General features: G+C 38.3%; 2 protein-coding genes across 3 annotated transcripts; both read left to right on the top strand.

The window, feature by feature from the left end:
• The first annotated feature begins 503 nt into the window (after positions 1-503).
• On the top strand, positions 504-10306 carry LOC147328186 (uncharacterized). The gene is made up of 6 exons (XM_086297425.1): positions 504-779; positions 2397-2428; positions 3389-3420; positions 4481-4507; positions 7089-10097; positions 10241-10306. The coding sequence occupies exons 5-6, from the start codon at positions 8307-8309 to the stop codon at positions 10304-10306; spliced, it is 1857 nt and encodes a 618-aa protein (XP_086153551.1). The 5' UTR covers positions 504-779; positions 2397-2428; positions 3389-3420; positions 4481-4507; positions 7089-8306.
• Positions 10154-21799, top strand: LOC147328185 (uncharacterized). Of its 2 annotated transcripts, none has more exons than XM_086296392.1 (6): positions 10154-17133; positions 17319-17455; positions 17545-17767; positions 17886-19075; positions 19283-19393; positions 19480-21799. In XM_086296392.1, the coding sequence occupies exon 1, from the start codon at positions 10314-10316 to the stop codon at positions 15888-15890; it is 5577 nt and encodes a 1858-aa protein (XP_086152518.1). In that variant the 5' UTR covers positions 10154-10313; the 3' UTR covers positions 15891-17133; positions 17319-17455; positions 17545-17767; positions 17886-19075; positions 19283-19393; positions 19480-21799. The 2 variants fall into 2 exon arrangements, with proteins under 2 accessions (XP_086152518.1, XP_086152517.1); XM_086296391.1 differs by having other exon boundaries at positions 19216-19393.
• Positions 21800-25108: the final 3309 nt, after the last annotated feature.

Here is a 25108-nt window from a genome sequence, read left to right as displayed (position 1 = left end):
TTGTGATTGTGTGGCTATTATATTTTTTTTTGCTGATTTTTTTCATTTAACAAGTATATTTGACGGACCCTCAGCATGTTCAGCATTTTTTCAGCTGTCCATTTTGCTTTTCCATTTTGTCTAAGTTATTACTATTGTGCTAAATCATACTATTTCTGCTATTTCATAAGATTTGTGCTTAATTTACTATTTCTGCTTTTTATAGGATTTCTGCTTAATATAGTATTTCTGCTAAATGTAGTATTTATGCTTAATCATACTATTTCTATACATTTCTTCTCTTCTGAACAAAACGGTGTAAGAATTAAGAATGACCGTTCAAGCCCTTACGGTTAGGAAATTATGGTCATTTGTTTGAGGGGAATCCTTACTGGATAAGGTTTATATATATATATACATATATATATATATATATATATATATATATATATATATACATATATATATGTATTGTCTTTAAAACATCTTTGCAGACTGTCCTGGACTGGTTGTCTTTTTTGTTTGTTTTTTTAGGTCTGGTGAACTCTATCACCAGCTATTTGGTGTGGGTGTTCAGGAGAAGAGCCTTCTAATAATATTTATTTAACTTATAGAATTAAAGTTCTGCTAGTTTTTAGCAAATAGATATTGTATAAAATATTTAAAAATCACCTACATTTTTTATGTTTACAATGCCCATTGTGTGTAATACTGGAATTTCCTATGACCCGTGAACGCCTCATCTTTTACCTGACTGCCGGACATCCGCCTTTCTGCACACTTCGTTGAGTCCGCTCTGGGTGAGTGCTGCTCCTCTGCTTGTCCTCTCCTCTTCTAAATGTCTATACTCTGTTTGCGCGATGTAACAAGTTCTTGTTAGTGATTTATAAAGCCAGCCGAGGTATAACTCATGTTAAAGTAACACAATGGTTGCTTTTTAGTGAAAAGTTGTCATTTTTGTATGTAAAAGCAGTGTTTGATGAGCTAAAGCTAACAACCCAATGCTAACGACTAGCGTTCTTATGAGCCCAGTGTGAAATGAAGATTTGACGGTAAACCACGGTTATTGTGTTGTTTTATTAATTACATTTGGTGTGTTCGTGTTTGTCAGTCTGTTACATAAGGTGCAGTTAGTTCTCTTCACAAATCAGTTGGTTAAAACAGCCTCATTCTTTATGCTGTAAAGTTTTTAACGAACCGCCATCTTAGATTCAGTGTCAGCTGTCGGCAAGATCAAAGGAGCCATTTTACCGCCTCTGACCGAACACGGGAGAAAAAGAGTCGCGTGTGTGCAGGTCTTGTGGATTAATTAAGAGAAAGGAGGGGGGGAGAAACTGAGGATTAAACATAGGCTATGTCCCCACATACACGGGTATTTTTGAAAACTGAGACTTTACGTTTTCATTTTAAAAAACAATCCCGTCCACACATGAATGCAGAAATGAAGGAAAACTCTGCTAGGAACATACCAAAGCAGCAGGTGGCGATATATTCCTAACCGTGTAGAAATGTTGGCCAATCAGAAGTCTAGAAGCCTCGGTGGGAAATGGCAAACAAAGATGGGGCATAAAAGCAGAACAGGGTCATATGTGTGGGGGGACAGTAACTGTGTGTGTGTATATGTAAGCATTTAAACACTGCAGAGAGAACAATTAACAGTAACCTATTGTAGAAATGCATTTCACTGAAACAATAACGTGGCGCACAGTGTGACGGCAAAAAAGGCGCTGCGTTTTCTCCGTGTCCCTGTCCACACATAAATGCAAAAACGGAGTTTTCAAAAATATCCTGGCAAGCGTTTTTAGTTTTTCAGTGACCGAAAACGCCGTTTAAGTGTGGACGAAAGGTGCAAACGGATAGAAAAATGTCCATTTTCAAAAGTACCTGTGTACATGTGGACATAGCCCAAGAATAATAAGAACTCCTAATTTGTAGACTTTAATTTTTAAGAACTGTTTAACAAGGCTTGTTTGTGCCAACCTAAATCTGCAGCACAGTTTAAATTCTCACTTTGTGGAAAATTAATGAAATAAACAACAGCCCACCTTCACATTAATAAAATATGTCAGTATATTATTATTATTAATATGGTATATAGATATTTATTTTAAAATAACAGCATATTTAATGATACTATGTGCAGTTGGTAATATTTTAGGAAGTAGAATTTGAATGCAGACCACCTCAAATATTAAAGCCTTAAAAATATACACCGTGCAGTTTTTCATGTATGAGTGTTATTGCAATCTTAAATGAGAGGTAGACCAAAGAAAACAGAGGAGAGTTGTTGTTTGTATTCCAGCTGTAGTAAACAAAGAAGTTTAGTGAATCTTTTTGACAACAGAGAGTGATGCAGTATTGATGCTGATTTGAGTTTTCTGATCCTGTATTTTTGCTCTTTGTCTTTTGTTACACAGAGTGAACTAGAAGCTTGGTTTTGCCTTCGCTGGTAAGTAAACAGTGATTGTAACTGAAGCAATATGAAATTGGGATTGTGTAACATGTTTAGCAATTTATATACGATAGTTTGGCTTTCTGTGATATCTTGCCATTTGCTCATGGGCAAAAACACATTTAGGATTTATAAGAAGTAAAGCCCCCCCCCCCCACTAGATCTCTGAGTGTCCCTAAAAATGTCCCTGAAGTTTAATAGGCCATTTATGTCTAATTTTAATTTTAAAGGCTTATCAAAGCATTTCTGTAGTAATTATTGTTTTTATTACACATGTTAAGGCCATTTGAGACTCTGCAATTAAATGTTGCCCTCTTTAGACTAAAGTGAGTTCATTTTGTCTGAGGTACAGTGCTGGGAAAAGTCTTTCTTCCTTGCAGATTTATTTTGTTCATGCTTTTTTGTCACATGTTTCAAATCATCTAACAGGGATGATATGAATAAATACAAAAAAGCATTTTAAAGTGATGATTTCACGTATGAAGCAGAGAAAACCAAACCAGAGCTATCTGTTCTAATGTGAGAACATGCTGGTCTCTAATACCCAGCTGTGGAAGCCCTGATACGAAGAACTACCATCAAGCATTTATAGTATCAAGTATTATTTGTGATTGTTGCATGCTTTGAAACTGTGATGTTATCATTTGATCAAGTGTGCAGTGCGAGCAAATCCTTGCTTGTGGTATCTGATGTGTTATGTAATAGCACCAAAGTATTAGAGCTTTACGTTAATGAGGAATTTCTGTGGCTTATTGCAGATGGATAAAACGACACATCACCTTAATAAAGACAGAAATCTTTAATAAGGTGCAGAAAGAGAAGATGGGGTGTTTATAGTAAAGCTGTTGTAAACAAAGAATTTAACAGATTTTTTTTTTCACTACAGATTGTGATGCAGTATTGACTCTGATGCTGATTTTAGTTGTCTGATTCTGTATTTTTGTTCTCTTGTTACAGAGTGAAACAGAACTTTGGTTTTGCGTTTGCTGGTAAGTAAGCAGCAATTGTAACTGCAGTAATATGACATTGTCACTGTGTAACATGTTTAGCAACTTACCTAACGTAGTTTGGTTTTTGTGACATTACCATTTATTTATGGGCAAAATCAAATGGTCAGAATTTATACCTTGTAGCAGCAAAGGCCCCACACATGACCTCTGACTGTCCCTGAAGTTTAACAGGCCATTTGTGTCTGATTTTTATGTTTGAACACAAACAACTGTTTTTATACAGTTGTTTGTGTTCTCCGTTTGTTTGTGGATTTACGTAGCAGAGCACCACAGTTGTTGATTTATATCTTCACTCATATTCTGCTTATGTATTACATTAAAGTCAGACCACTATAGAAGTATTTTTGCCTGAGTGAACAGAAGTGGTAGGTTAAACATTTAAGCAATAATAAAAAACTCAGAGGACCAGAGTTGTGAGTAGGCAATGTTGTGTATGTTAAAGCCTGTGTGTAATTTATATACAATAAGTTTAAATCAGTTTCTTAATAATTTGCTTGATACAATGTGTTTAAAATTTTATATAAAAGGGAAATATTGAAAAATACAAAAAGATTCCTGCCAACAGGTACAATGGAAGGACTCTTTATTATAATTTTTGTAATTGCAAAAATGGTGTGCCACTGTTGTTACTATAACATGTCAGAATTTACATGTATTTTAGGATTTACATATTCAGATCAGAACTAAAACCTAATGAGGTTTTCCGTTGATTCTAACAGTTGTGGTTTTTTCACACTTTATTAAGCACTGTCTTGTGATAGAAAATGATGGAGCTAAAAAGCCATAATCTGTACCAACAAATATTGGTGCCTCTTTTTTGCACTTCTGTAGTATGCATGCCTTTATTACACATGTTATCACCATGTGAGACTCTGTAACTGAAGTTTGTCCTCTTTAGACTACAGTGAGTTCATAAAGGCTTGAAGAAATTGAGGATTTTACTAGTTATTTCATGTCACAGTAAATTGGATTGTGTGCGAAGAGGTTCAACAGTGTAAGTCATTAAACAGTGATCTGATGTTTTGTTTCCTTTCTCTAGGATACTGATCTGATCGTCGCAAGTCTGGTAAGTAAAGGTTTTGTCTGCGGTACAGTGCTGAGAAAGGTCTTTCTTCCTTGCAGATTTATTTTGTTTATGCTTTTTTCACATGTTTCAAATCATCTAACAAGGATGACCTGGATAAATACAAAAAGCAGTTTTAAAGTGATGATTTCATTTTTGAACCAGAACAACCTGGTCTAATGTAAAAACATGTTGGTCTCTAATACCCAGCTGTGGATGCCCTGATAGCAACAATTACCATCAAGCATTTACAGTAACTGGTAATGACTGGTTTACATCACTGGTTGATATTGGTCCACTATAATTTCAGAATTGTCATAATTAGATCCAAACAGGACAGGCAAAAAAAGAAAAGAAAAAAGTCTTAATTAAGGCCCAATATAGGGTTTTCAAGTCATGCCAAGAATCTTAATTTCATTAAAGTCCAGACTGATTAGTTTACACCATGTGTTTTGTTTCATTCATTCAATTGGACTTGCTTGTGTGCTTCAGATCCTAAGTGTGATTAAACTTAAGCCCAGGACCTGATGAGTTGATGTAGGTCCTGAAGTAGTAAAGGAACTCTGGGACATCACAGTAACAGCACCATGTTTGACTTTAATGCTGGTGTTTTTCTCTCACTATAGATGATTCAGTTTAGTGCAGTTAGTCAGCACAGCTCTTGGTTATCATCGAGATATTATTAGGCAACTTGTTTTTGCATGTTCAGCTACAACATCTGGGAGGGTTTCTGTTTTCTGAGGTCTCCAGATCCTTAGTAGTCTCTTTGTAAACCTTTACAGAACTATATGTGTTTGTTTCACATTAGAGCAGCTCACGACTAGCAGTTTAGGGACAATTAAATATTCACATAGGACAGGGGTCTCAAACTCCACTCTTCAAGTGCCGGTGTCCTGAAGCTTTTCCACGTGTCCCTGTTACAAAACACCTGAATAACATTTGTAGGTCATTAGTGAGAGTATAGAATTTGACTGTGTGCTGAAGTGGCATCCCCTAAGACTACTCAAATGTAAGTAATTTAAGTGTTTGGAAAAATGTACTTCTAAAAGTACTTTCATTGCATCATGTTCATTCACTCATGAGCTGCTATAACATGAATCAAATTCCTGAATTACCACCTCAGCATGCAGTCAGGTTCTGTAGAGTTTTGCTAATGACCTACTAATGTTATTCAGGTGTGTTGCAACAGGGACACATAGAAAAGTTTCTGGACACCAGGCCTTAAGGACCAGAGTTTGAGACCACTGGTGGTAGGGCATTGTGGATTTCAAAAGCTTCTTCCCTTAAATCACTGCCTAAAAACTGCTTTTTGTAATTTGTCATAATGACTTGCAAAGTATAGGTGGGATGAAAACATAAACATAAGACATTTTATAGTGGCCTGATATTTTTATCAAGGCTGTTTTTTGAAAATAATCCTGGCCTAATTTACAAAAGATGAACTGTCTGAAAGTCATGTTTGTTTGTTTGTTTAAGAAATGTGGGAATGTCCAGCAAAGATCTTACATGCAACAGCTCAGATACAGCACTCACTTCTGTTCTTTTTATCATGAAATGATCTACAAAGAAATGATCATCATACTAAATTTTGCTAATTAGGCCTTTATATCAGCTATGATAAGTTTATTATAGATTTAGTGTAGTGCTTATTGCTGTGCATCAAACATGCCCCAAATGTGACTGAAATATGTAGAAACTGCTGTGTAGAAACTAGCTGTCTCCAAATTTCTCATTTTGCCAAAATTCATACAGAGTGACCTGAAACTGTGCTGTAACCTCAGTGTGTTGGTTTTGTTGGACCATTTAATATTTACAGTAAGTTACTGTAGCAGCACGTCTTAGTTTGAGTTTATAGACTTAGTTTATTGTTTTAATAGAATGTAAAAATGTCCTTATAACAGTTCCACCATCATTTGTTAAACATTGTCATTCTGTTCAGTCCAATAATTTACTGTAGAAGTCTTTAGTATTTAAAGCCCTACATGTATTGTATTTTTGAGATTATAAGGCATAATGTCAATAAACAAGCCTGTTTTTAAGGCAGATTAAGCCAAACAAACAGTCAGATAAGTCAAACTTTATTCAAGTCATTCACAAACAACTCTCAACACTGTTCAGTTGTAACACATAAAATACAGAACAATACACTCACTTTTTCAGTTCATTCCTCATCCACAAATCCATCAAACTCTTCATGGGTTGATCAGTTTGAAATCTGCTTCTTAAGCATGTCTCTTAGCACGTGCCAGGTCCTTGTACACACACCATAATGTTATGTTGAAGCACCGTACGAATTACTCTGCGAGGGTCCTGACTATGGTAGCCATAATGCTCTGACAATACATCAAGCAGCGCAGCTTTGTAGCTTACGAAGTCTTACTAAAATATTTGACAGAATTTTGAGCGCTGTGTACCACAGAAATCCCGTTTGAGGTCAGTAAGCATAACCAGAATCGATACGCTAGGCACATTGTATGTTTTTGAGATAATGACAGGATTTTAGGTGTGCCATATAGTCTGAAGAATATGGTAAATCCAAGCATGTTGGAAATATGACTAATTCCATGCCTTTTGTGTCTTACAGGTGACCTGCTGCAGAAGATCCTCTCTCTCTCTCTCTATCATTATAAGCAATTCTGTCTATCCTATCACTCTCCCAACTCTATCTAATTTGAAAGCCATTCTATCTTGTATCCCTCTATCCCTACTGCTCTATCTAATTTGAAAGCCATTCTATCTTGTATCCCTCTATCCCTACTGCTCTATCTAATTTGAAAGCCATTCTATCTTGTATCCCTCTATCCCTACTGCTCTATCTAATTTGAAAGCCATTCTATCTTGTATCCCTCTATCCCTACTGCTCTATCTAATTTGAAAGCCATTCTATCTTGTATCCCTCTATCCCTACCGCTCTATCTAATTTGAAAGCCATTCCATCTTGTATCCCTCTATCTCTACTGCTCTATCTAATTTGAGAATCCAAGTTTTGAGAATCCTTTCAGAATCCAATTTTCAGAAATCCAAGTTACCAGAACTTGATCTATCTGTTACAGAATTCTGAGAGATCTCTGCTCTCACTGCTCTTTCTTTCCTGTCATTAAGCTCTCTCACATTCAGTCATTTTGCTTTAAATTACAAGTTGAATATACAGTAGTAGAATTACAGTACAGTAGAACTTATAGTAGAAACTACTTACACAGCCCTACATTTGTCATTTTAATTTTGCATTAGACTTTAGTTTGGACTGCTAGTTTGGCTTACTTTGATCAATTGTATAAAATATCACCTTTTTATAAGTTTATTTGTAATAAGATAATCTGGTTATTTTGTAATACATACATTCAGATAAATAATAAATCAGATCCAGTCTGTTAGTCTGTTTCATTGGCTATAACATTTGACTGCAAGTTTATAGTATTATTATTTAAGGACTAACCCATTTTGTCACTCAGTGTAAGTATTCAGTCAGTATTGTCATCGAGAAGTGCCTGAGGACCCAGACTTCCTGTTTCCTGACTGCTGCAGAACATCCAGCTGAAGAAACCCCGTTTCTAAAAGAGGTACAATAAAACGGACCAAATTGTTTCCAGAGAACTTTGAATTTCCTTTATTTTGAGTTTGGAGTACAAATCAGCTTTTTAACATCTATTCATATATTCATAAAAACATTTTATAGTATAATAGTACATTTCTCAGATTTAACAGTAACTTAAGGAGTTATAAGTTTTTCTGTGTTTCAAGGTTCAGTTTTGTTTATATTTGTGTATAACCACATATAAGCTCCAGATTGTACTTCAGCAAAATGCCAAGAAAAAGTCAAAGGTCGCAGTCCTTGAAGCTTAGATGGCAAAAGCAGAAAGAACAGGTGAATGTTTCTCAGAGCAGTGAGCAGGTAAAGGTTTGTGTTTCAGCTTTTCCCAGCACAGAAGTGCAGAGCAGTGTTCAGACAGCCACAGTGTCTTATGCAGATGTGGTAAAAAGAAGTGTTCCCTCAGTGTCTGTCCCAGAGCCTGAAGTTATGCAGGTAATCCAGACTAAACCCCAGCTAACTGTACAAACACAGCATGATGGACAAGCTCCAGGACAGTCTCATGTACAGGTTACAAACAGTGAAAGTCCACGAGTGAGTAGCGTCTGTGCTTCCCGAAGCCAGGCCGCTCCTAGGTATGGAAAGTACCGGAATCAGCAATGCATGGCTAACAGTTTGGTTTTCCTGTCATTCTTACACGAGGATGAATTTATTACCAGAGCAGATCTAAACCGTGTGTTGGACAAAGGCCATGCAGTCTATTCAGATGCCAGACTGAGGTTTGTGAACAGTGTGTTTCTAGCCTGCGATGAACTTCCTTCAGTTGTTACCAGCCGCAGACACGAGTATCAAGTCGACATGTCTCAGTTTGCTCATTACGGCACATTTGATGGTACAGATCACTTTCCGAGCCTTGAACAGGGACTACAGTGTTTGGCTTCAGACGTTCGCTACGCTTTGCTAGTCATGGGAGGAACAGTCATCGCTGTTAGCAGGCTGACTTCAGGTGAATATGCATATTTTGACCCTCACCCACGTAAGTCTACTGGTATGCCATTGTCGCTAAGTGCAAGTGGTGGAACTGCAGTTATGTTGAAGTTCACACGTCTTAATGACATGATTGACAGGATCAAACGTTTGTACAGAATGTTCAGCATCGCACCAAGCTGCACTTATGAGCTACAGCCCATCGAGTTTCACAGTGAAAACGCTGCTGACCAAAGAGATGCTGATGAAAACAGACAAACAGCTACAACTGTTCCAGCACCAGCTTTAAATGAACCTGAATTTGAAACTCCAAAGTCCACTGAGCAGACACAGAACACTGTGGCCGACACTTTAGCTACTGAAGTGATGTCATCCAGAGTGGATTATTCAAATGAGCCAGCTGCTGAGCTGAACAATCGTCCTTCTGATTATTTAGAAATAGAAACCTCTGCATCTTCTGTAAGAGACACTCAGGTAACATCAGATTCTGTTCCTCAGAATGATTCAAACAGTGCCTCCAGTTCAACTAAGATAACAGAGGAACTCTCAGATAAACTGCTGAAATATAGTAAACATGAAAGGCAAAAAATGAGGAGAAGATTATTGACCCAACAAAAGCTACCACAGAGAAAGGAAAATCAGAAGACGAAAGAAAGGCAGATGTACAGGTTTGATGAAAGCTTCAAGACAAAGAAAAAAAACTCAACTAAGAAGTGTAATGATCCTGATCACAGACAGAAAAAGAGCATGTACAAAAATGAATTGTATAAATTAAATGCTACCTATAAGGAGAAACAGAGAGAACATTTTAGAAAGATGTATAGGGAAAGTGCTAAAATTAGAGAGAGAAAAAGAGAATGTGTCATAAGGACATATAAAGACAATCCCCTATTCAGAGAAAAGCAGAAGGAACGTGTAACAAGAACATATAGAGAGTCTCCCATATTCAGAGAAAAGCAGAAGGAACGTGTAACAAGAACATATAGAGAGTCTCCCATATTCAGAGAAAAGCAGAAGGAACGTGTAACAAGAACATATAGAGAGTCTCCCATATTCAGAGAAAAGCAGAAGGAACGTGTAACAAGAACATACAGAGAGTCTCCCCTATTCAGAGAAAAGCAGAAGGAACGTGTAACAAGAACATATAGAGAGTCTCCCATATTCAGAGAAAAGCAGAAGGAACGTGTAACAAGAACATATAGAGAGTCTCCCATATTCAGAGAAAAGCAGAAAGAGCGTATAAGAAGAATATACAGAACTTGTGCTGGATTCAGAGAGAAACATAAAGCTTACATGAGGTCATATGTATATAACCTATATAAAAAAAGCGAAGATTTTAAACAGAAAAAACGATCTTATATGACAAAGCGGTATGGAGAAGAAAAACAATTTCAGCAACAACACAAGGACAATATGAGAGAACGAATGAGAGTAAAATATTGGAACGGTTTTTCTTTCAGACAGATGCATAATATCAGATGTGCAATGAATATAAAACGGAAATATCGCCAGATGCATCGACCAGCTGAGAGTTTACAGTGTCATCCAGAGAACACTTTAATGAATGAGGCCATATCTCGTTTCAGATCAAACATTAAGTCAGCACCATCTTATGTTTGTACTGTTTGTCTAAAAGCTTCTTTTCCTAATCAGGTGAAAATCTGCAAAAGAGAAAATTACTCAAAACACCAGACTGTAGCTCATCAGTGCCTAACTGGTAAATTTGTTCATGTGTGTGATGAAGCATGTCATGATCACTGCAGCTTTCCTGTTGAGAGAAAAAAAGAGTATATCTGTCACACATGTCACAGTTCCCTCAAAAGTGGATGCATGCCCAGGCTTGCTGCTGTTAATGGTTTAGAACTGCAGGATATTCCAGCTGAACTTTGTGATCTCAACATTCTGGAGAGACATCTGATTGCCAAATGCATACCATTTGCTAAGATTATTCCTCTTCCAAAGGGGAGACAGAGACTCATACGTGGTAATGTGGTGTGTGTACCATCTGAGGTCCAACAAACAGTTGACAGTTTACCGAGGATCAGAAGCCAATCACAGATCATGAGGATAAAGCTGAAAAGACGACTGTGCTACAAAGGCCATCAGCTGTTCCAGACTGTCACCTGGTCTAAACTCATTCAAGCTCTGCGTAAACTGAAACAAATTCATCCACAGTACACAGATATTATTATCAGAGATGATGCATTGCTTTGTGATCCAACGTTACCTGATGATGACAGCAGTGATGAAGCCAGCATGGCAAGTGATGATTATAATGAAGCAGATTTAATGGAAATTGACAACTATGAAAAAGATGCCCTTTTGTGTGAAAGTGAGTCTCAAAGTGACCAAGATATTAATATGCAATCCTGTGATGAACAACCAGAGGAACAAAATCCAGATGAACCAGAAAGTGATTTGAACAATGGAGGTTTTGCTCTAGAAAGTTGTCTGCAGCCTGTAGACATTTCAGAAGAGATTCTCTGTTTCACTGATAACACATATTGTGTGGCTCCTGCAGAAAGAAACAATCCTGTTAGCTTCTTCAGAACTCCTCATTTGGAAGCCATGGCATTTCCTGTGCAGTTTCCTACTGGTCAGAATACACTGGATGAAAAGAGACGTCTTAAACTCACACCAAGTGCTTACTTCAAGTCAAGGCTTTTCAACATTGATGCAAGATTTGCTAAAGACACAAATTACCTGTTTTTCTCACAGTTTGTCACTGAAATACACTTGGCTAATTCCAGCATGACAATACAGCTAAGGAAAGGTAAAACTATGACCAAAGATGGACGCAAAATCACATCAGGAATGTTACAAAGTAAGACAGAAGTAGAGAAGCTGGTAAGAAATAAAGATGCAATCAGATTTATGCAGCCACTCAGAGGAACTCCAGCTTACTGGCAGAAAACTACCAGAGATCTATTCAGCATGGTTCGCCAAATAGGAACACCTCAGTTCTTTGTCACTTTCTCTGCTGCTGAGATGAGATGGCCTGAAGTGATTCAAGCAATAAAGAGACAGCAAGGTGAAGAGGTTGATTTTGAAGCCCTGGACTGGTCAGAAAAGTGTGAAATTCTAAGATCAAATCCAGTAACCACCATGCGAATGTTTGATAAACGTGTTGAGGCTTTGTTCAGAGATTTGCTTTTTTCTCCTGCACAGCCCCTTGGTGAGATCATTGATTACTTTTACAGAGTTGAGTTCCAGCACAGAGGTAGTCCACATATACACATGTTGCTGTGGATTCGAGAAAAGGTAGAAGCAGATGTGGATGACGACCAAACTGTCTGTGACTTTGTTGACAGATACATCTCAGCTCAACTCCCTGATCCAGAAAAACAACCTGAACTGCACAAAAAAGTCACTGAGCTACAAAAGCACAGCAAAAACCACACAAAGACATGCTTTAAGAGTGTGAACTCTGGTTGTAGATTTGGGTTTCCCAAACCACCAGCCACAAGAACAATGATTGTGAGACAGGATGAGGATTCAGACACTGAAGCTGCAAAAGCCAAACTCAGACCTTTGTTGAACCTGCTGAAGGAACCTGAAGCTGCTTCCCTCACCATAGAGCAGATTCTGTCACGATGCAACTTGACAATGAATGAGTATGAACAATGCCTCCAAGACATAAACAAGAAAACAGCTCTGATTCTGAAACGTGACCCAAATGAGTGTTGGATCAACAATTACAACCCAGACCTGCTTGAAGCCTGGAACTCTAATTTAGATGTCTCATTCATTTTGAATGCCTATTCATGTATAGAATACCTCTGTAAATATATAACAAAGAAAGAATCTGGCCTCTCTGAATACCTGAAGACAGTTATTGACAACTCTGATAAGAACACCGTCAATGAGTGTGATGAAATGAGAGCTGTGATGCAGGCTTACTCAAAAAAGAGAGAAATCAGCGCACAGGAGTGTGTGACTCGAGTCTGTGGCCTAAAAATGAAAAAATGTTCCCGCAGTGTTGTATTTGTACCAACAGATGATAACCCAGTAAAAATGAGTCGGCCCATGAGCTTCCTGGAAAGCACAACACACGACAGTTGTAATATTTGGATGACAAGTTTGAGTGATAAATACAAATGCAGACCTGAGACCCCAGAATATGAGGAAATGTCACTGGCTGATTTTGCTGCCTTGTGCAGGTTGGTGAGTGGTCCAAATGAAGGAAAAGATGTGCTTCCTCTTCTAAACCAGCTTGGATTTGTACAAAGGCGAAAAAATGATAAACCAGCTATAATCAGATATTACCACTGTTCACAGGAAAAAGATCCTGAGCAATATTATGGTCGACTGTTGAGACTTTACCTTCCACACAGATCAGAGCAGGAACTGAAACCACAAGGGTTCCAAACCTATCAGTCCTTCTACAACTCAGGTTTTGTACGACTTCCATGTTCAGACCACAGTGAGTCTGTGAAAAGGGTTGTGAAAAGAAATAAAGACAAGTATGAGAAGAACTCTGAGGATATTGAGAGTGCACTGGAAGAGTTTGAACAAAATAGGGATGTTGTGATTGATGAATGGTGTAATCTTGCTCCTGAATCTGAAGTTGTGAGGCTGCAATGTGATGAGAATCTTCCTGAGAGACATTCTGATGATGAGAACGAACAGGAGAATGTCCCCGACTACAGTCGTCAGTCTGATGCTGTAACAGAGATCAGAGCCATCAGAGAACAACCTGCAGTAGATCCAGCCGTGGTACGTGTAATGTATCAGAATCTGAACCAGAAGCAGGCCTGCGTGTTCTATGCCATAAGAGACTGGTGTATTCAGCGAGTTTGTGGTTTGAACCCAGATCCATTTTTCTTCTATATCAATGGTGGTGCAGGAACTGGAAAGTCACATCTGATTAAGTGTATTCACTCTGAAGCATCAAAGATCCTGAGCAGACTGCCTGCTAATGCAGAAGAAGCTGACATATCAAATCCAACTGTTTTACTGACTTCATTTACCGGTACAGCAGCTTTTTCTATCAATGGCTCTACATTACATTCTCTACTGAAACTACCCAGGAGTCTGAAACCACCCATTCAAGGACTTGGTAACCAACTGGATGAAGTCAGATCTGAGCTGATGAATGCTGAAATTATTGTTATTGATGAGATTTCAATGGTTTCAAAACCCCTTTTTGCTTATGTGGATGCAAGACTGAAACAAATCAAAGGCACTCAGAGACCTTTTGGTGGAATGTCAGTTTTAGCTGTTGGAGATTTTTACCAGCTGCCACCAGTGCGACAGTCTAAACCTCTCTGTGTTTACGATCCAGAACAGATTGACCTATGGCAGGAACATTTTCAGATGATCACTCTAACCGAGATCATGCGTCAGAAAGATGATGTGGCCTTTGCAGAGATGCTGAACAGGATTAGAGTCAAAGAAAAGACAGATGAGCTTTCTCAGTGCGACAGAGATTTGTTGTCACAGGCTGTGACTGCACCAGAAGAATGTCCAACTGAGGTCTTACACATTTATGCCACCAACAAGAATGTGGAATCCCACAACACAGATACCCTGAAGAAGCTTCATTCAAACATCATAATCATCAATGCAGACGATTTCCAGAAGGATAAATGTACAGGCAGAATGGAACGAAGAGACAAACCATTTACAGGTGGGAGAAATGATTTACCTGACACTCTGAATGTTGCTGAAGGAGCTCGAGTCATGCTGACCAGAAACTTGGACACACTAAACGGTTTGGTCAACGGTGCTTTTGGTATACTGGTAAAGGTGGTGAGATCTGAAAATGATGGACACATAATTAAACTGGGGCTCAGGATGGACAACCGGCAGCCTATGAGACACAACCGCAGTGCTAATGCAGCTTCTGATGATCTGGTTTACATTGAGAGAGCAGAGGAGAGTCTGAAGTTTAAAGGAGCAGTACGCAGACAGTTTCCTGTAAAGCTAGCATTCGCTTGCACAATTCACAAAACTCAGGGTCTTACAACACAGACAGCTGTAGTTTCAATGAAGAACATTTTTGAACCAGGTATGGCTTATGTTGCTCTCAGCAGGGTGACGTCTCTCAGTGGACTCTATTTGCAGGACTTGGATGAGAAAAAGATTTACTCCAATCCCGAGGTAACTGCAGCGCTCCAAACCATGAGACAAGCCAGTGTTGAGGAAATGATGCCTCTTCTTCAGGTCAGAGAAACAGCCAGCAGACTTGACAGTCTTACACTGATCCATCACAATACAGAGGGTTTGCCATCTCACATCAGTGACATCAAGAGTCATCATGAAATGTGTTTAGCAGATGTTTTGTGTCTCACTGAGTCTCACCTTCAAGGCTCCTTTGTTGCAGACAGTCTTCATTTGGATGGCTACACCATGTTCAAACGCAACAGACATGTGTCCTACACAAATTTTCCTCACATGGCCAGCAGAAGTGGTGGGGGAGTTGTTGTGTATTTGAGGAATCATTTTCAGGTTCAGGTAAAACAGTATCTGCATAATGTCACTGATCTTGAGTTTTTAGTGTTGAAGGTTCAGGCTCCATTCCCTGCACTCATTGCTGTTGTGTACAGACCCCCTGACTACAGTTTGACACCATTCATGCAAAACCTGGTAAGTCTTTTAGATTCACTTGAAATAATGGACTGTCACCCAATAATTGTGTGTGGAGATTTTAATGAGAACCAGTTGCAGAGTGGAAGAAAACAGATTCTGGAGCAGTTTCAGTCGAGAGGGTATTCACAGCTGATCACTTCTGGCACTACAGACAAGAACACCCTGCTTGACCTCATTTTTATTTCTCAGCCACAGAAATGTCTATATTCAGGTGTTCTGAGATCATATTACAGTTACCACAACCCTGTATTTTGTGTCCTGTCCTCGAGCCAATCATGAAGTCATCTGGTGAGTTTTGAAACAATTACAGATCATGTTTGTTACAGAGTTTACTGATTGTAGAGCATGAAAAAGATTTTTCATTGAAAAAATTGTCTTCCCTACTCTGTCTGTAAGAAGACCCTTTCTTATTGCAATGTTATTAATCATTTCACCAAATCATTGCTGAACTTCATGCAGAGCAGAGAACATCTGCTATCATGCACCTCTGATCTGAAATGTGCTGCAACATTTATTAAACCAACATCATTTCTTTTATTCTCATGTTTTAAATGACTAAATCTTTTTACTGTGACGTATGTAGCTCAACAAACGAGATCTTCCCCTCCAAGGGCTTGAAAATATGAAATAGTAAATAAATAAATCCCACATAAATGCAGGTATTTAATATGGGTCACATGAATAAATACAGACAATTATATTTTCTTGATTATAGTAGCTTTTGTAGAATCAAAAGTTTTTGTGATGAATGAGTTTTTGCTTATCATGTTTTACAGGTAAAAAATGTCAAAAGTTATAAACTATCTTTAGGCTACCAGAGATGTCTATAATGATACATTATGTAGAGAAAAACATTAGTACAGCTTACAGAATATGTATAAAAACTGATTTAGAAGTAAATGGATAGTTTTCTGAAAGTTCCCGACTACAGTTTAACACCACCCACCCAGATCAGCCCCCAAGTGTCTATGTAATGCTGGTATGGTGTGTGAGTTTGACTTGGCCTTTATCCGGGTGGGTTTGGGTTTGGGTGGATAAAGGCCAAGTCAGAATTCTCTGAGCAGCTGGAAAAAGCTGCTAATAAACAAAGACATCAAAAAGTGTGGGCTTTAGGTGTAGCCCCTGCTTTCTGATGCACTAATTAGACTTAGTAACCGACACCCCATACCAGCATTACATAGACACTTGGGGGCTGAGCTGGGTGGGTGGTGTTATAAGCACGTGTTTTGTTAGATATATTTTTTCAGACACCATCTTCATGAACTGCTGAGCCAAACCTGATCCATCAGTGCTGGACTGCACAGATAACTACATGCCACAAGGAGACTGCTGTGTTATGAATTGCCATACCAGTGTGTCTTCAATGGAGAAGATGACACACCCATCACCTGACCTCCTGCCTGATCTGGAGACCATCATCATGCTACCACACTACACACCTCTGAGACCATCAATGATGACTCATACTGAGGAAACTGTATTTCCTGTCAGAGATGCTCAGTGATCCTCAGAGCAGAGAGAGGTATGATTCTTTATCTTTGATTAAAAAAAAAAGTCAGTGTTTTTAATTCAATTAATTAATTAAAATCCTGTTTATTGCATAAATAATTCCACACTCAAATGATTATACTTGTTGACACTTTTTGAGTTTTAATTCACATTATGGATTACAAATCTATGCTTTTTCTACTCTGTCTCTCTGTGCAGGTATTGCTGTCTTCTGAGTTCTTCCGTGTCCCAACTGAGGCCTTCAAACCTCATTGCAGAGCTCATGTCTTTCCTCACCATCATGTGAGTGTGAGATTGCTCTGGATTCTGGTTATGTGGCCTGCAGCACCTATAAGGTATTTCAACATTGTTCATTGTATAACTTATTTGTAGTTTTTAGGGTTTCTACAGACAAAAAAAATGTTCCTTTTTCTGTATTTTTTAGAACAAGCTCGTCCAGTGTGCCTGCATTCCAGCTTCTTAGACTCTACGCAAGTGGACAGAGTATCAGTGTTTGGCCACTCTTACAGACACTGACTTCTGTCAATTCACTTCTACTGATCGGGCACCTCACTCCAGGAAGACAGAGGGCTGCAAGCCTGTCATCATTTCCAGTGTGGCTTTGTATTCTTGGGGTAGCATCAGATTTTTCCCACAAATATTCAAAGGTAACACTTGTTTTAAGCTTAGTTATTAAATCAAAAGTCTTCCCTTGTGTCATGTCTGTGAAGGTTCTCATGATGTCCTTTGATGTAGTCTCTCTCTTCACTTGCATACCCACTACAGAGGCAGTGGAGACTGTCAGAAAACGACTGCAAGAAGACAGCTCCTTGGAAGACAGGACCAACTTCACACCCGATCAGATGTGCACACTGTTAGACCTCTGCCTCACCACTACATATTTCAAATACAACGAGGGTTTCTACAGACAAAAACATGGCTGTGCCATGGGTTCCCCTGTGTCACCTGTTGTAGCCAACCTTTACATGGAGGAAGTGGAAAGGAAGGCTCTTGGCTCTTTCAAAGGAAGAGTACCCAGCCACTGGTAGAGATATGTAGACGACACCTGGGTCAAAATCAAAAGGCAAGAAGTGGAATCCTTCACTGCGCACATTAACGGCGTGGATAAAAACATCAAGTTCACCAGGGAAGACACAAAGGATGACTGTTTGCTTTTCCTGGACTGCGCTGTGCACATTGAAGAGAACGGCAAACTCAACATCGAAGTTTACCGGAAGCCCACACACACGGACCAGTACCTCCTCTTTGACTTCCATCACCCTCTGGAACACAAACTTGGAGTAATTAGGACACATCCCTCCCCCCCCCCCCGGGCAGAACATGTTCCCTCTAAGCCTGAAGGGAAAAAGAAGGAACACACACATGTAAAGGAAGCACTCAAAACGTGTGGCTATCCTAATTGGGCGTTTATAAAGTCAGCAAAGATGCACAGAAAAGAACATCAGATACCAGCGAGGGAGGATAAGAAAGACAGATGCAACAACATTGTCATCCCCTATGTACTAATTAGACTTAGTAACCGACACCCCATACCAGCATTACATAGACACTTGGGGGCTGAGCTGGGTGGGTGGTGTTAAAAGCACTTGTTTTGTAGATATATTTTTTCAGATAGGGCACAGTCTCCTTTGTGGCAAAACCTTCAAACTTCACCATCCTCAGCTGAAACAACAACATCTTAACACCATCTTCATGAACTGCTGAGCCAAACCTGATCCATCAGTGCTGGACTGCACAGATAACTACATGCCACAAGGAGACTGCTGTGTTATGAACTGCCATACCAGTGTGTCTTCAATGGAGAAGATGACACACCCATCACCTGACCTCCTGCCTGATCTGGAGACCATCATCATGCTGCCACACTACAACCTCTGAGACCATCAATGATGACTCCTACTGAGGAAACTGTATTTCCTGTCAGAGATGCTCAGTGATCCTCAGAGCAGAGAGAGGTATGATTCTTTATCTTTGATAAAAAATGTCAGTGTTTTTAATTCAATTAATTAATTAAAATCCTGTTTATTGCATAAATAATTCCACACTCAAATGATTATACTTGTTGACACTTTTTGAGTTTTAATTCACATTATAGATTACAAATCTATGCTTTTTCTACTCTGTCTCTCTGTGCATGTATTGCTGTCTTCTGAGTTCTTCAGTGTCCCAACTGAGACATTCAAACCTCCCTGCAGAGCTCATGTCTTTCCTCACCATCATGCGAGTGTGAGATTGCTCTGGATTCTGGTTATGTGGCCTGCAGCACCTATAAGGTATTTCAATATTGTTCATTGTATAACTTATTTGTAGTTTTTAGGCCTTAACACAAATAAAATGTTCCTTTTTCTGTATTTTTTAGAACAAGCTCGTCCAGTGTGCCTGCATTCCAGCTTCACAGAAAAGAACATCAGACACCAGCGAGGGAGGATAAGAAAGACAGACACAACAACATTGTCATCCCCTATGTAGCCGGTGTATCAGAAAAACTCAGGAGAGTTTTCTCCAAATGCGACATCCCAGTGTACTTTAGACCCAGCAACACACTTTGACAGAAACTGGTTCACCTGAAAGACAAAACTCCTAAACACAAACTTAACAATGTGGTGTACGCTGTAAAGTGCAGCGAGGATGGAGGAGTGAAAGAAGCCATTTACGTCCACTGTGAGCGACCATCTTTGAACAGAGGCGGTGGTTTACAACACCAACTGTCTGCCATCTATAATCCAGTTTTGAGTTCCCTCCCCAGACACCGTAACATCCACTCACATCCTGGGAGTGGGCGTGGGTGATTTCCTGACCTCAGGAAATCACATGATAGGGTGGGGCCAGGTTTCACAATGAGCTCACCCAAAACCCTGGCTGATTGGGACCCACACCCACTTTCACACCTTGGCTCATGTGATTAGGTAGAGGATCATCAGGAGGTTCTTTGTCCCTCTTTGGGGAGAAACTCCCACTGGGTTTAAATCTGGGACTCTCCACCATTGACCCTTAGAACTGAAGAAGCTTCTCGGATGAGAGGTGAAACGTCTTCAAGGAACTCAAAGAAGTCCAGACGCTTTTCTTTCCAAGCTCCTTAGACTTCACTTGTGTTAATTACATTTTATTTGTTGTTGTTTTCTTTTAGATTTATATGCAGTGATTGGATGTGGTGGAGCTTTGTTAACCGTGTGGAAAACATCTGTTTGTGATGATATTTACAATGAGGCTTTAAGGTGACAGTTTCCATGTAATTTCAATCCTTTTACTAAGCAAAAACATGTTTGCAATTAACATATTTTTTCAGTTTTGTCTTTTGGATTTATGGTTAACATTCCTCTGTGACAGCAAATACTAAACTGGTCCAAGTAACCAGCATATCATTGGTCAAAGGCAAAAAGGACCACATGTCACACTAGCAATGAATTTGTGACTGTATTTGTGTTAGTATAGAGTAGGTCTAACAGTGGTTTTCCACATCTGCTCTAATATATAGAGATAATGGGTCAGACATATAAAGTCATTTTGAAAAGTTCATAAAGGTCATTTATATGTGTTCCTCTTTATCATTTTATATCAGGTCACACAGCTGACTTGAGTTTTGATCAGAGTAGAACCATAACATTCATGCTAATGGTTCTACTGTTTACAGTTACTTTATGATGGATTTCACCCTGGTCACAGCACTATGTGAAAAGCTGTTAGAGGTAAAGTTAAGCCAATTAATACCTCATCATAAGTCACTCTCTAACGCAGGGCAGTGATTATTATTCACTGTAATTTATTCCACAACAATGTTCTTTATTTGATTCTTTAAATATGCACATCGATTGTTTAGCTGTGTGACTCTCCACACCTGAAATATATCACAATGTGGACTTCATTTCGACAGTATTTTGTAGATTGGTACCATATTTATCATCAAATCATCTTGTGCATTTATTAACTAAATGTTGTTTGTTTTTGTTTTTTTGTTTGTTTGTTTGGGGGTTTTTTGTTGCCATTTTTACATTTCACCAACTGTGTAAATTCTGCAATTTTACTTTGGTTTTGTTTCACATCAGTTTATCTGCTGGCTGGTATTCCTGTCTTCCTTCTCTCACCCCAACCGGTCGCAGCAGATGGCCGCCCCTCCCTGAGCCTGGTTCTGCTGGAGGTTTCTTCCTGTTAAAAGGGAGTTTTTCCTTCCCACTGTCGCCAAAGTGCTTGCTCATAGGGGGTCATATGATTGTTGGGTTTTTCTCTGTATCTATGAAGCGCCTTAAGGCGACTTTTGTTGTGAATTGGCGCTATATAAATTTAATTGAATTGGTTTTCTTCCTTTTCTAATGTTTCTGGTCATTTTTCACAGTTAAACAAGTAACTTTGAGGTTACGTCATCATTTTCAGCTTTTATCTGTTTACAGTTTTTTCCTAATAATTACATTTCTGCAAAATTATAGCAGTTCTGATAAGTTGTAATATTTCTGCCAAGTTATTAATTTTCTACTAAATTATATCATTTCTGCTAAGTTATGTTATTCTAAATTATTACATTTCTGCTAAGTTGTAGCTTCTGGTACATTACAACATTTCTGCTGAATTGTTATGTTTCTTCTAAGTTATTGCATTTCTGCTAAGTTATTTCATTTTTGTTAACTTGATGTTGTTCTGCAAAGTTATTAAAATTTCAACAACTTTTTAAAAACTGGCTTTGATTTCTACAGCTTCTTCAGCTATTTTCAACTATCTTCAGCAGACAGCTTCAGCTTTACAATTTCTGCAACTTTTCAGCTTTTTCAGCTAGTTTTTGCATGCAGCTTCAGCTTTAAAGCATCCACACTGCATTTTCGCAGGAAATGCAAATTTTTCTAGTTATTATTGTGTGGATGCTTTAAGCATCCACACTATTGAGTTCCTGTTTCTCTTTATTCTTTATTATTATTATTATTATTATTATTCTAGTTGCTTCCGTACACTTTTTGCCGTTAAACTACTTCCACAATTTTCAGCCGATTTTCACCGTTCAAATTTTAAACTATTCTGCTATTTTTGCTCTTTCCTGCTACGATTTTTGCTATTTTTAACTATTATACTTTTTAAAATATTCCACTTTTTTCCTTTAATTTGTCCCATTGAAATGAATGGGAAACTTCTGCAATTCTGCTAAAATTTGCTTGTTTTTGAAACTTAACTACTTCCTCATATTTTCACCTAGAACAACCATTCAAATTTTAAAATGTTCACAAATTATTGGGCTATTCAGGTATGATTCAGCTTTTTCAAATCTTCTACTGTTTTACTTTTATGCCTCTTAAAGTTTTGAGTTGCAAAATTGTGATTTTTCACAAAATACATGCGTTGTTATGGTTGCTATGCTCTTGGCTTCCAGTGTGCCACTGAAGGTTTTGCAATTTTCACTTCATGTCCGAACAACTTCCTGCTACTTGCTCAATTTTCACTCAACTTCCACAAATTATACATCAAAACGTAGGTATTTTTGCTGGCTTTCAGAAAATGTCACCATCATTGTTGTGGGATTTATAGAATTTTTGCAAATCTCCTCAGACTAACACAAGGTCAGAAAACTCTCCATATAAAGTGAATGGAGAGCTTGTTCAAAATCACCGCTGGATTTCTGTAATGAGAGGCATATTCGAATCGTCATATCTCCTTAACGAAGCAAAGTTAAGACATGAGGCTTGTCCCCGAATATCTTCAGACACCCCTGACGCTCACAATTCAAGAATTTCTTTCTCACCTATTACCGTTCTGAAATGAGTTGGACTTGTTTGAGGGTAGGAAATTCGTCCTTCGCTCAGATTTCTTCAGATTTAAAACTCTGGAAATGAACCACTTTTTTCTCTCGTCATAACTTTTTTTTGGATTTCCACAGAGACCTGAAAATTTCCATGACTGTTCACCAAAGCCTGCTGTCTCTTACGGTGAAAGAATGATATCGATACTCCAAATAGATTTCGAGTTACAAAGCGTTGTTTGAGGGCAAGTCAAGGCAGTTTTTGCTTCGCTCTACTCAGTTATGGTGCATTAGAAGTCAAATATCTTTAATAATTCATATTTTAATGATAAATTGTAAACACTGGAAGATTCCCCCATCTCTTCTGAACAAAACGGTGTAAGAATGACCGCTCTAGCCCGTACGGTTTAGAAATTATGGTCATTTGTTTGAGGGGAGTCCTCACTATGAGAAATAGGCTGCAATAATCCTGTGCCTCTCTCTGCTGCGTGTGTAAAAAGATGCACCTGTTTTGGCGGGAAAAAGTACACAGGCTCTCTGATTGGTGGATTCAAATTCAGCAGCTCCCAGGCTGACCTAGAAACTTACTTCTCTCTCCCTGTGCATTTTTTTGCTGATTTTTTCATTTAACAAGTATATTTGAGGGACCCTCAGCATGTTCAGCATTTTTTCAGCTGTCCATTTTGCTTTTCCAATTTTTCTGTTTAACTTATTACTATTGTGCTAAATCATACTGTTTCTGCTATTTTACAAGATTTGTGCTTAATATAGTATTTCTGCTTTTAATAGGATTTGTGCTTAATATAGTATTTCTGCTTTTTATACTATTTGTGCTTAATATAGTATTTCTGCTTTTTATAGAATTTGTGCTTAATATAGTATTTCTGCTTTTTATAGGATTTGTGCTTAATATAGTATTTCTGCTTTTTATAGAATTTGTGCTTAATATAGTATTTCTGCTTTTTATAGGATTTGTGCTTAATATAGTATTTCTGCTAAATTATAGTATTTCTGCTTTTTATAGTATTTGTGCTAAAACATAGTATTTCTACTAAATGTAGTATTTATGCTTAATCATAGTATTTCTATATATTTCTGCCAGGTCCCCAGGCAGCCAATCCTCTGTGAGGACTGAGAAATTCAAATTTTCAAATCAGGGCCTGCACGGCTTCCCAGCCAATCATATATGTGTCCTGAGGCATTCAAATTTGCATATTGGGGCCTTCATGGCTTCTAAGCCAGCCAATCATATCTGAGGGCTGAGGAATTCAAATCCACAAATCAGGGCCTGCACAGCTTCCCAGCCAGCCAATCATGTATGTGGGCTCCAGGTATTCAAATTTGCATATTGGGGAATTCGTGGCTTCTAAGTCAACAAGTCATCCATGTCATATATCTCTAAAAATTCATATTTTAATGATAAATTGTCAACACTTGAAGATTCCCCCATCTCTTCTAAACAAAACGGTGTAAGAATGACCGCTCTAGCCCCTATGGTTAGGAAATTATGGTCATTTGTTTGAGGGGAATCCTCACTATGTGAAATAAACTGAAAGAAGCAGGTCTATGTCTCTGTGCTGCGTGTGTAAAAAGATGCACCTGTTTTGGCGGGAAAACGTAAACAGCCTCTCTGATTGGTGGATTCAAATTCAGCAGATCCCAGGCTGACCTAGAAACTTAGTCCTCTCTCCCTGTGTGTGTGTGTGTGTGTGTGTGTGTGTGTGTGTGTGTGTGTGTGTGTGTGTGTGTGTGTGTGTGTTTAGTGGGAGAGAGAGGACCTTGCCCTTATTTGACAGCATGTCATTGTAGGATTTAAATTGAACATAGTTAGACTGGTTGACTGGATTAGAGCCTGTGTTTGTGTGTCCCTCTGTGCATTTGTGTTTCAATAAGTTATTACTATTCTGCTAAATCATAGTATTTCTGGTACTTTTCGGTACTTGTGCTAAATACAGTATTTCTGCTAAATCATACTATTTCTGCTTTTCATAGGATTTATGCCTAATATAGTATTTCTGCTAAATTATAGTATTTCTGCTTTTTATAGGATTTGTGCCTAACATAGTATTTCTGCTAAATTATAGTATTTCTGCTTTTTATACTATTTGTTCTAAATTATAGTATTTCTGCTTTTTATAGGATTTGTGCTTAATATAGTATTTCTGCTAAATTATAGTTTTTCTTCTTTTTATAATATTTGTGCTAAAACATAGTATTTCTACTAAATGTAGTATTTATGCTTAATAATAGTATTTCTATATATTTCTGCCAG

This window comes from Aulonocara sp. 'chitande type north' Nkhata Bay, linkage group LG6 (assembly GCF_057382095.1).
Source record: "Aulonocara sp. 'chitande type north' Nkhata Bay isolate Kocher_YH1m ecotype deep benthic linkage group LG6, A_spYH_male_GT1.1, whole genome shotgun sequence".
Classification (NCBI taxonomy): Eukaryota; Metazoa; Chordata; class Actinopteri; order Cichliformes; family Cichlidae; genus Aulonocara; species Aulonocara sp. 'chitande type north' Nkhata Bay.
The sequence above is the reverse complement of the archived record's forward strand: the minus strand, read 5'-3'. Positions and strand labels throughout refer to the sequence as shown.

What these genes read in the sequence shown, in the direction of transcription:
- LOC147328186 (XM_086297425.1), top strand. Translation starts at nt 8,307, where the DNA reads ATGCCAAGAAAAAGTCAAAGGTCGCAGTCCTTGAAGCTTAGATGGCAA. An exon ending in GAGAAAAGCAGAAGGAACGT is followed by an intron (nt 10,098 to 10,240) that starts GTAACAAGAACA and finishes TCCCATATTCAG; the next exon opens with AGAAAAGCAGAAAGAGCGTA.
- LOC147328185 (XM_086296392.1), top strand. Translation starts at nt 10,314, where the DNA reads ATGAGGTCATATGTATATAACCTATATAAAAAAAGCGAAGATTTTAAA.